This window comes from Marmota marmota, unplaced genomic scaffold, assembly GCF_001458135.2.
Source record: "Marmota marmota marmota unplaced genomic scaffold, marMar, whole genome shotgun sequence".
Taxonomy (NCBI): Eukaryota; Metazoa; Chordata; class Mammalia; order Rodentia; family Sciuridae; genus Marmota; species Marmota marmota.
The window spans coordinates 1,533,773-1,546,091 of record NW_026000143.1 but is presented as its reverse complement, the minus strand read 5'-3'; the positions used below and the strand labels follow the sequence as shown (position 1 = coordinate 1,546,091).

The 12,319-nt window shown below is 33.7% G+C and overlaps 1 protein-coding gene across 1 annotated transcript; it reads right to left on the bottom strand.

Annotated features, from left to right (window-relative positions):
- Positions 1-444: 444 nt before the first annotated feature.
- LOC125611430 (zinc finger protein 678-like) lies at positions 445-1,564 on the bottom strand. Its single transcript, XM_048786260.1, has one exon. It carries the CDS (start codon positions 1,562-1,564, stop codon positions 521-523), a length of 1,044 nt encoding a protein of 347 aa, XP_048642217.1. The 3' UTR covers positions 445-520.
- Positions 1,565-12,319: the final 10,755 nt, after the last annotated feature.

Here is a 12,319-nt window from a genome sequence, read left to right as displayed (position 1 = left end):
TAGGTCCCAAATACTTCAAGGGATGGGATATAGATAAGAAACTTACTACAATCTTTATATTTGTCAAGGTGTTTTTGTAAATATTTTGCTGTTATCTAAGGTACACACTTTGGACAAATGCTACTCCACATTTGCTACAGATATGAGGTCAGAAATTTAAAAATGTCGGAAATTTGAATACAGTCTTGGACACATTGTTTGGGTTTCTATATGCTATAAATCCTCCAGTGTTTTAAAAATATTTGATCAATGGCCAAAAGCTTTGCAAAAATTTTTCCGCACGTCCTCTCACTCGTATGAATTCTGAGGTGCTGAGTAGTGTGTGAACAACTATTGGAGACTCTGTCACCTATTTTACATTTATATGATTTCTGTGCTATCATATCTCTGGTGTGAAATAGTGTTGAACTACTGTGAAATAGGGTTGATTCATCCTTAAAGACACTGATGCAATGTTTTCATTGTAAAACTTCTCTCCAGTATAAAATCTATAATGTTTAGTAAGATGTGATCTTCAATATTAAAAGCTTTGCCATTCTTCACATTTATAGGACTTCTCTCTAGTATGGGTTCTCTGGTGTCGAGTAAGTGATGATTGTTGATTAAAAGCTTTGCCACATTCTCTACATTTGTAGGGCTTCTCTCCAGTGTGAATTCGCTGGTGCTGAGTAAGTGATGATATGTGATTAAAACTCTTGCCACACATTTTACATTTGTAGGGCTTCTCTCCAGTATGAATCCTTTTGTGACAATTAAGCTGTGAGATGCTATTAAAAGCTTTGCCACACTTTTTACACTTGTAGGGCTTCTCTCCAGTGTGGATTCGCTGGTGATGAGTAAGTGATGATTTTTGACTGAAACTTTTGCCACACACTGTACATTTGTAGGGCTTTTCTCCAGTGTGGATTCTCAGGTGCTGAGTAAGTATTACTTTTTGATTAAAACTTTTGCCACATTCTTTACATTTGTAGGGCTTCTCTCCAGTGTGGATTCGCTGGTGCTGAGTAAGTGATGATTTTTGACTGAAACTCTTGCCACACACTGTACATTTGTAGGGCTTCTCTCCAGTATGAATCCTGTTGTGGTAATAGAGATGTGAGTTTGTATTAAAACTTTTGCCACACTCTTTACATTTGTAGGGCTTCTCTCCAGTATGAATACTATTGTGCCAATTACGCTGTGAGATGCTATTAAAAGCTTTGCCACATTCTTCACAGCTGTAGGGCTTCTCTCCAGTGTGAATTCGCTGATGCTGAGTAAGTGATGATGTGTGATTAAAACTCTTGCCACACACTTTACATTTGTAGGGCTTCTCTCCAGTGTGGATTCGCTGGTGCTGAATAAGTGATGATTTTTGACTGAAACTCTTGCCACACAATTCACATTTGTAGGGCTTCTCTCCAGTATGAATCCTATTGTGGCAATCAAGATGTGAATTTCTATTAAAACTTTTGCCACATACTTTACATTTGAAGGGCTTCTTTCCAGTATGAATTCTCTGGTAATTTTTAAGGCTTGGTTTTTGACTGAAACCTTTGCAAAATTGTTTACATATGTAGGGCATCACTCCAGGGTGTGTCCACTGGTGACAAATAAGATTTGAGCTTTTATTAGAAGTTTTGTCACATTCTTTGCATTTGCATGGCATATCTCCTGTATGAACACTGTGATGTTGAGTAAAGTTCTTGAGTGCATTGCATTCTTCACATTGGTAGGTCTTCTCTGTAGAATAAAATTTTTGGTGTTGAGTAAGAGTTGAAAAATTTTTAAAGGCTTTCCCACACTTTTTACATTTACAGGTCTTTCCTTCAGTATAAATCCTCTGATACTTCACAAGTTGTAACTTTTCACTAAAAGTTTTTCCACATTCTTTAAATTTGTAGAATTTATCACTGTCATAGTATCTGCTGTGTTTAAAAAATATATCAAAGCATTTGCTTGCTCAATATCTTCTATACTTATAGGGCTCTCTTTCTCTATAAATTTTCTTGTATTAAGCAAGCTCTGCACTGTGGTTAAGAGCCCTTTCACATATCTTACACTTGCAGGTTTTGTCTTGTCTATGAATATTTTAATGAATACTAGTTTTTGATCACTGAAGCAAGACTTTCCTACATTTCTCATCTTGGTAAATTTCCTTTAGAAAAGGACTAGGATTTCTCTATATTCATAATTTTTATCACCAATGTAAATATACTGGTCATTACTCAGGGTAGAGACATGGCTTACTGTGTTACTTATAGCATTATCTATATAGTGCACTTTCCAGAAATCTGTATCAGAACTGTCATTGAGCAATAGTGGGGAAGTAGAAACTTTTCTACAATTCTTAATATTGTCCATTTGGGCACAAGGAGAAATTAATCTTTTGTTTCAGAAAAATGGACATTTTATAAAGAAACTCCCCAAAGGATTACTTTTAGAAATATCTTTTCTGTGCAAATGTTTGACTGGAATTTTAACTCAGTGCTACTTTTATAATTGGCCAAGTTAAAAACTGATGCATGGACTAGATTTCAAATTTTCCACATTGCCTTTCAATTCAAAAATGGCTGTGGATTTATTCTTAAAGACATAAAACTCCTCAAAATAATTGGAATACATTGAATTTTTGTTTCAGATATTAATTGTCTCTGGTGTCTTTTGACCATAAAATTTTTATCATAAATAGGGAGTACTGATTGATTTTGTCTATTATAATACAATTTTTGAACTTTACTCTCACCTATATTTTCCCATTGTTTTCTTGGTTGTAAATAGTCAAAGTCACACTTTCCATATCTTCCCTCTCTCTCTTTTATTCCCTGCTCTGGTAAAATTTCTCGAGGATGATGAGAAGTCATGGCTGTAATAAATAAAAATAACAAACATGTTTACTTACTTTACTGGGATGAGTATATTTTGCAAACCTAAGAAATTACAGCAAAAAATAACATCAGCAGAAGAGTGGATTATTAAATCCAAGTCCATCATTACTGTAGAAATATATAAATCAAATAAAAATACATACAGAAAATTACTTTGAAAATTTTCCTAATCATCTTTGTGTTCACAGTATCCAAGATGAGTACATTACTATGGAGAGTAATATAGTAGAGAAAAATACATTGTGTTACACAAAGATTTTCCTCCTTCAGAATATATTTTCAAAATCTACCAACTTTCTTCTGTTTCAATAAAAAATAAAAATATGAAACATGTGAATATCTGGGGACTGTTCAAAAAGGGGTTCCTGCTTACCAACAGAAAAAAACATGGCTAAATCAACTGTAAGCAAAGTTATGAATTACTCAAAGGGAATAGTCAATTATCATTTAAAAGAAGTTTACTGAACAAAACCAACACACAAAAAAACAGAATAAAAATTAGTCAAGAATTGTTAATAGTAATAAGCAGAAAATGTATGTTTAAAGACTTTCTTTAGAAAATGTCTGAAAGAGTCAGGGGTGGTTGTACATAGCAACATAGGAGGTTGAGCTAGAGGATCAAAATATGAAGACCAGACAAAGTAAAAAATGCAAAGTGCTCAATCGCTCTTAAGTTCTCTTTCCAGTACTAATAAACACATCTCAGAAAATAGGAAAAATGAAACATCCAAGCAGCTCAGTTTTCTCCAAGTTGTAAAGACTCAAAGTAGGTTTTAATCCAAGTTTTAAAACTCAGAATACTGAGAGCATCCAAGAGAAAAAGATGGGTCACCTAGAAATGTGTAACTATATAATTGTGAAATCCTTAGTCAAATCTTCACAACACAGGAAGGAATTCAAGTCTATCTATATTCAAGGGATGAAAGAATAAAATTATCAACCAAGACATTATATTCACAGCTACTACCTTTCAAAAGAGAAGGAAAATGAAGACTTTAAACATATAAAAATACACACACTATTCATCAACACTGGATCTGTTCTCCAAAAATACTAAAGGTAATCCTTCATAATAAAATGTAAGTGTGTACAGCATCATAAGTCTCAGGAAATTTTAAATATTTCTTGGCAAAAACAATTCTATTTTATTGTAATGATGGGTCTCCAAACATGTAATTTTGCAATAGAATTTGAAAGAAAAAACCATAACAGAAATACTGTTAATAGGCATATATACCTGTAACAATAATATAATTTTAAAAGGACACATAAATATATTCAGTTTTTTAATAAAGTGAAGTCAAGTTGATACTCATACAAAGTATGAGTAGGAGATTCTTCATTTTTAGAGTTTTTTGTTGGCAAATGCAAGATTACAAAATTCTGATCAAAACAAAACTTGGATATCTGAATTAACTCTAAATATTGCAACTGTAGGTAGTCTACAGGATACTCTAAATCTAAGAACACACACATACTGAAAGCAAAAGGATATAAGAATGACACATACAAAAGTGATCGAACAAAACCTGGGCTGTCTAAATTATAGTACACAAAACATAGTTTAAGACAGTTATACGACATAGAAGACATTTTAAATTTAAAAAAAACTTTGAAAAGAGGCAAAAGAGAGAAAAGGACCCTTTCCCTAGGTTCTGAATTAAGAGTAAATACATTTGCTATGTACTTCATACTTCCCAAACACACAAAGAAAACACTGAGAGAGTTGAATGAAAACAAAGAATCACTGTCATACTAAGAAACATAAATCCCCACTTACTGAAAAGGGAAATACAGTGAAGCAAAATGGTAATCGCAAAGCATAAGACTTTGAAAATATTTTGAAACTACTATAGACTTATAGAATCCCTGTTCTTAATCACAAGTGGGATATTATGCTGGTTAGAGCAATTTTATATATTAAAACAAAGGTTATAAATATTTAAGTGATAGTTATATTGTAACCAACATGGAATAAATATTTGAAGTCAAAAGTGGTAGGGATTTTCAAAAATCCCTAAATATGTGTCAGTTGATTGAACACTCTTGGGCATGCTGTTGTTCAAATTTGAAAGATTAAATTTAAAGATGTTTATACTACTTAAAGTTAACTAGAGGCTCCATGTAATATTCATCAACCTCCCATTGTTAAAAAAATTTTTTTGCAGAGAAATCTATCCTTTAAATTGTATGAATATCCCCCAAAATACAAATAAGACTATTTCCCTGCTAAAAAAATATACTAAAAGTTACAGCATTCAATTGTAAATGCAAACATGGAGTCAGGTAGACGGAGTTCTTAGTGAGTGTGGCAATAAGCCCTCACATCAATAGCAAATTAAAAACATTGCACACCAGTGTTGTTACATTGTTATTCAACAGAGCCATCATGGGGGACGCAAACCAAATATCCCTTGAAAAGAACGATGAGCCATATTGGAATATAGAAACTATAGATCTTTGAAGTCAAAGAATTTATTCTAATTATATATTTTACAAAATGTATGTACACTAGGTTAACTGAAATGTCACAGAAAGAATACTGCAGAATTCTATGAACATGACATCTCTAAACTAAAAAAGAAGCTTTCTGAACAAAAGAGAATGGTTTTGTGATGAGGAGACAGAAATGAGCCCTTGCTTCCTAGGCATTGTGTTTTTTTTTTTTTTTTTGAGATGTAAACTTTGTAGAGATATATTGCATAACAATTTGAATTAATGTTACTGAACTGTATATTTAAAATTTTGGAGACAGTAAGTTTTAATTTGTGGTTTTGATTACAATGAAAATTAAAAGATAAAGAGAATTGCAACATTTCTCAAAGCTACATTTAAAATAATGTGGTCTTTATCCTTTAAATAAGAACAAGCTCATCAATATACAAATGATGAGCATGCATGTAATCTCAGCTACTAGGAAGTCTGAGGCAGGCGAATTGCAAATTCAAGACATCCTCAATAACTTAGTGAGAACCTCTCTCCAAATATGAGTGAAAAGGAGCTTGGGGTGTAGTTCAGCATGAGAGTATCACTGCCATCAATCTCCATTACAATTACACATAGAAAACTTCAATTTCTACGTACATGGGCAGAATGAAAAGCCAATCAAGATAAAATACAAAAGTCGTGGACAAAAGAGGCTTACTATTTATACAAGCAAAAGCACATATAATATTTTCGGCAATACAAACAAGAATCATACATATCTTAGTTTGTGAAGCAATTAACTGATATGAGGAAACCCAGTCTATAACATGGAACCTACTGTACACAATTAAAAAAAAGAAAAAAAAATCAAATTGTAAATATCCACAGATGTATTATTTTACAAATCCTCTAACTCAAATAAAACTTACACCATCTCTCAAAACAGCAGTCTTTGTCCAACTTGACATTCATTCCATGGCAGATAATTTCACATAAAATCCATTACACATATCAGAAAGAACACTGATAAGGAAATTTTAGTGAAAAAAATGTACAAATAAGATTAGATAAACTGACTTATGATAGTAATGTATTACAATGGGTGGACCTAGAGGTCTCTAGAAATGTGCAAAACTTTCCTGCAAATAATGGAAGAAGGGATGGAGTTGTAGAGTAGTGTTACAGAGCTTGTCTAGCATGTGTGAGGCCCTGGGCTCAATTCTCAGCACCATATATGGATAAATAGGAAATTCATTAACAACTAAAAATATTTTTTAAATTATGGAAGAGCTGTCAGATAATATTGACACTCACAAGGCAAGGGGAGTGTTTTGTTGTTACTTTGAATGTATGGAGGAAAAGCAGGATACTACATAATTTTAAAGCACAAAACACAGGACAGGTTTTTCTATGGTAACAAGGCTTCTCAAAAACATTTTCTGCTGGATAATGTCTCAATGAACCTTTTTGAATTTAGGCTTCCTCCTCTACCTCAACTATGTCCTCTGCTATATGTGGGCCACAGGATTTGACATCACTGCATTCCTCTAAGTCAACCATATGTCAAGTGAAAGATATATATCATGCCACCAAAGGAAAACATTAAGGATGAACATAAACATCATTAACATTTTCTTGTCAGCACCAAGAACTACCCCATCTTTTTTATTGAAAGCATAAATCTGCAACACATTCTTATGGAGAAGTTCCCAAATGATATACTTCAAGGGAAGAAAACTAAATAATGATAATTAGGAATTTTAAAGGAAAGTTATGCTCACCCACAAAGACTAGGTTGCTGTAGGTCTCCAACATCACTTCTCTATATAAATTCTGCTGAGCAGGATCCAGGCATTCCCATTCCTCCTCAGAGAAATCAATAGCCACATCCCTGAATGTCAATGGCTCCTGAAATAAAAATTGTTAGATCAAAAGAACATGGACCAAACCATTATTCAGTTTTTAATTTGAATTAAGAGTTTGTAGAACTGACTGTCATGTAGCAGAGTGACTTTAATTATGTAATAAGATACTTTCCATTATCTCATTCAGAGGAAAATACATAAGTCCAAAAACAGTATATATATACTCCATATCAGAGTGAAGTGAAGGATATATACCATAATCCAAGCACCTAATAAAAGCCCAACTCCTAACTTTTCTGCCATCAGTGAATGTGAAATTTGGCGGACATTCCAGATGCAAATCAGACTTGTCAAAGATATTCTCATTGGTGATTGTGCACAAGGGAGACAAAAAGACTGGTAAAAAAGCTTTTGAAAACAGTCTGGTTCCTATTCTCTCTGCTTTATATCCATGAGATAGATTGAGATCCCCATTACAATTAGTTTCAAGTATCATCCATGACACATTCCCAATGTGTAAAATATTCATAAAATATTAATGTTTGGAGACATGTAAAGTGACACTTCCACCTCGTGAAAGGACAAACTTGAAATATTTCAAGTTCTATAAGCAGTTCAACGAGTGAATCAATTTGGTACAATAGAATGAACAATGGGTCACAGAAGACTTCAAGGAGGAGATTAAAAAATTCTTAGAGGTAAACAAGAACATAGACGCAACATATCAAAATCTCTTGGACACTATGAAAGCAGTATTAGGAGGAAACTTCATTGCATGGAGTTCATTCCTTAGAAGAAGAAAAAGTCAATAATTGATCTCATACTTCATCTCAAAGCCCTAGAAGAACAAATCAACAGCAAAAGCAGTAGAAGGCAAGAAATAATTAAAATTAGAACTGAAATTGCATGAAAAGACAATTAAACCTTGACAAAAAGTTGGTTCTCTGACAGACCCGTAGCTATGCTAATGAAAAGAAGGAGAGAGAAACTTCAAATTACCAGCATACATGATGAAGGAGGCAATATCCCAACAGACACTACAGAAATAGAGAGGATATTTAGAAATTATCTTGAAAATGTATACCCGAATAAAATAGAAGACATTGAAGGCATCAACAAATTTCTTAAGTCTTATGATATGCCCAGATTGAATCAGGAAGACATACACAATTTAAACAGACCAATATTAAATGATGAAATACAAGATGCCATCAGAAGCTTATCAACCAAGAAAAGCCCAGGCCCAGATGGATACACTGCCGAGTTAAACAAGACCTTTAAAGAAGAAATTCAATAATACCAATATTCTTCAATTTATTTCAGAAAATACAGAAAGAAGCAGCACTTCCAAACTCATTCAATGCGGCCAATATCACTCTGATCCCAAAACCAGGCAGCGACAAATGAAAGAAAGAAAACTTCAGGCCAATATCTCTAATGAACATAGATGCAAAAATTCTGAATATAATTCTGGCAAATTAAATACAAAAACATATTAAAAAGGTCGTGCACCAAGATCAAGTGGGGTTTGTCCAGGGATACAGGGTTGGTTCAACATAGAGAAATCAATAAAGGTAATTCATCACATCAATAGACTTAAAAATAAGAATCATATGATCATCTCAAGAGACACAGAAAAACCATTTGACAAATACAGCACCCTTTCACGTTCAAAAAATTAGAAAAACTTGAGATAACAGGAACATACCTCAACATCATACTGGCTCTCTACATTAAGCCTAAGGCCAACATCATTCTAAAGGGAGAAAAACTAAAGGCATTCCCTCTAAAAATTGGAACAAGACAGGGGTGCTCTCTCTCACCATTTCTATTCAACATATTTCTTGAAACACTGGCCAGAACAATTAGACAGACGAAAGAAATTAAAGGAATAACTACAGGAAAAGAACCTAAATTAGCACTATTTGCTGACAATACGATTCTATACCTAGAATACCCAAAAAGCACCACCAGAAAACTTCTAGTACTAAAAAATGAATTCAGCAAAGCAGTAGGATATAAAATTAACACACATTAAAAAAGGCATTTCTGTATATCAGTGACAAAGCCTCAAGAAGGAAATAAGAAAAACTACCCCATTTACAGTAACTTCAAAAAAAGAAAACATAAGATACTTGGGAATCAACTTAATGAAAGAGGTGAAAGATCTATACAAGGAAACCTACAGAACCCTAAAGAAAGAAATCAAAGAAGACCTTAGAAGATGGAAAGATCTACCTTACTCTTGCATAGGCAGAATTAATATTATCAAAACGACCATACAACCAAAAGCACTGTACAGATTTAATGCAATTCTGATCAAAATCCCAATGACATTTCTCATAGAAATAGAAAAAGCAATCATGAAATTCATCTGGAAAAATAAGAATCCCAGAATAGCTAAAGCAATTATAAGCAGGAAGAGCAAAGCAGGTGGTATCACTATACCAGACCTTAAACTATACTACAGAGCAATAGTAACAAAAACAGCATGGTATTGGCACTAAAACAGGCTGGTAGACCAATGGTACATAATAGAGGACACAGACTAACTCCCAAAATTACAATTATCTTATATTAGACAAAGGTGCCAAGAACATGCATTGAAGAAAAGATAGCCTCTTCAACAAATGGTACTGTGAAAACTGGAAATCCATTTTCAAAAAAATGAAATTAAACCCCTATCTCTCACCATGCACAAAACTCAACTCAAAGTGGATCAAGGACCTAGGATTTAAACCAGAGACTCTGCATCTAATAGATGAAAAAGTAGGCCATAATCTTCATCACATAGGGCTAGGCCGCTCCAACTTCCTTAATAAGATGCCTATAGCACAAGAATTAAAGCCAAGAATCAACAAATGGGATGGATTCAAACTAAAAAGATTCTTCTCAGAAAAAAAAATCTGAGGTGAACAGAGAGCCTACATCCTGGGAGTAGATTTTTACCCCTCATACATCAGATAGAGAACTAAAATCTAGTATATAAAGAATTCAAAATGCTAAGCACCAAAAACCCCAATAATCCAACCAACAAATTGGCCAAGGACCTGAACAGACACTTCTCAGAAAAGGATGTAGAATCAATCAACAAATATTTAAAAAATGTTCATCATCTCTTGCAATTAGAGAAATGCAAATCAAAACCACTCTAAGATATCATCTCACTCCAGTCAGAATGGCAGCTATCATAAAGACAAACAACAAGTGTTGGCAAGGATGTGGGGGAAAAGGCACACTCATACACTGCTGGTGGGACTGCAAATTGCTGCAAACAACATGGAAAACTGTATAGAGATTCCTTGGAAATCTGGGAATGAAAACACCATTTGACCCAGCTATTCCTCTTCTCGGACTATTCTCAAAGGACTTGAAAACAGCATACTACAGGATCACAGCCATGTCAATGTTTATGGCAGCACAATGCAGAATAGCAAACTGTGGAGCCAACCCAGATGCCCTTCAGTGGATGAATGGATAAAAATATGGGGCATATATACACAATGCAATTTTACTCAGCAATAATAAAATCATGGCAATTGCACATAAATGGATGGTATTGGAGAAGTGAAGTTAGGCAAACCCAAAAAATAAATGTTGAATGGTTTCTTTGATATAAGGAGGCTGACTATAGTGGGGTAGGGAGGGGGAGCATGGGAGGAATAAATGAATTCTACATAGGGCAGAGGGGTTGGAGGGGAGGGGAAGAGGCAGGGGATTAGCAGTGATTGTGGAATGTGATGACACCATTATCCAAAGTACATGTATGAAGACACAAATTGGTGCCAACATAACTTATATACAAACAGATATATGAAAAATTGTGATATATATATGTGTATTAAGAGTTGTATTGCAGAAAGAAATGAGTACATATATAATGGCATAAATTATCATGAATATACTTTCTGTACAGAGATACGAAAAATTGTGCTCTATGTGTGTAATAATACACTGTTGTCGTGTATTTAAAAAAATAAATTTTTTTAAAAGAAAGGTATTGAAACCCATTGTGGAAACTATAAGCCTACATGGCTATATATCTTAAAAACACAGAGCTGGAAGGGAAGATGCATGAACAACATGAGAAACCAAAAAGAATGTGCCCCAAACAAAGATGCTACATTATTAGAATCCATGGTCAGAATAGCAGGATAAATGGGAGAAGGTACATAATTTTCTGTGAATTAAAGGATGATATGAGAGCAAATACAGACAGCAAAGGATCATTTTGATAAAGAGCTACATAAGCAAATACAGAAAGCAAAAGATTCCTTCAATAAGGAGATAGAGATTTTGAAGAAAAAAAAAAAACAGAGATCCTTGAAATGAAGGAAACAGTAAACCAAATTAAGAACTCAATAGGAAACATCTCCAACAGAATAGATCACTTGGAAGACAGAACCTCTGACGTTGAAGGCAAAATATATAATCTTGAAAAAAAATAAAATTGACCCCAGTGAAGATGGTAAGAAATCATGAGCAGAAGATTCAAGAATTGTGAGATAATATGAAAAGACCAAATTTAACAACTATTGGGATAGATGAAGGCATAGAGGTCTAAACTACAGAAATGGACAATCTATTCAATGAAATAATATCCGAAAAATTTCCAAACATGTAGAGTGAATTGGGAAATCAAATACAAGGATCATATAGGACACCAAATGAACAAGATCACTACAGGTCTACCTACACACACCATAATGAAAACACCTAGCATACAGGAGGAGCAGAGCATTTCAAAAGCCACAAGAGAAAGGAATCAAATTACATATGGGGAAAATCAATCAGGATCTCTAATTTCTCAACTGAGACCCTGAAATCTACAAGATCCTGCAACAATATAAACCAAGCTCTGAAAGAAATGGATGCCAACCAAGAATCATACCCAGCAAAATTAAATTTTGATTAGCAATTAGATTTCGATTCAGATGTTATTTTATGACAAAATAAAAACCTTCCATCATACACAAAATTAAAAGAATTTACAATGAGAAACCTGCACTACAGATCATTCTTGGCAAAATATTCCATGAGGAGGAAATGAACAATAAAAAATCAGAAAAAGGTAGTATCACTCTAAAGGAAAAACCTATCAAAGAGAAACTGACTTAGTTAAATACCAAAAATAAACAAAAATAACTGGGAATACAAATC

Excerpts from the sequence above, each read along its gene's own strand:
- LOC125611430 (XM_048786260.1), bottom strand. The coding sequence starts at position 1,564 with ATGCCCTACATATGTAAACAATTTTGCAAAGGTTTCAGTCAAAAACCA.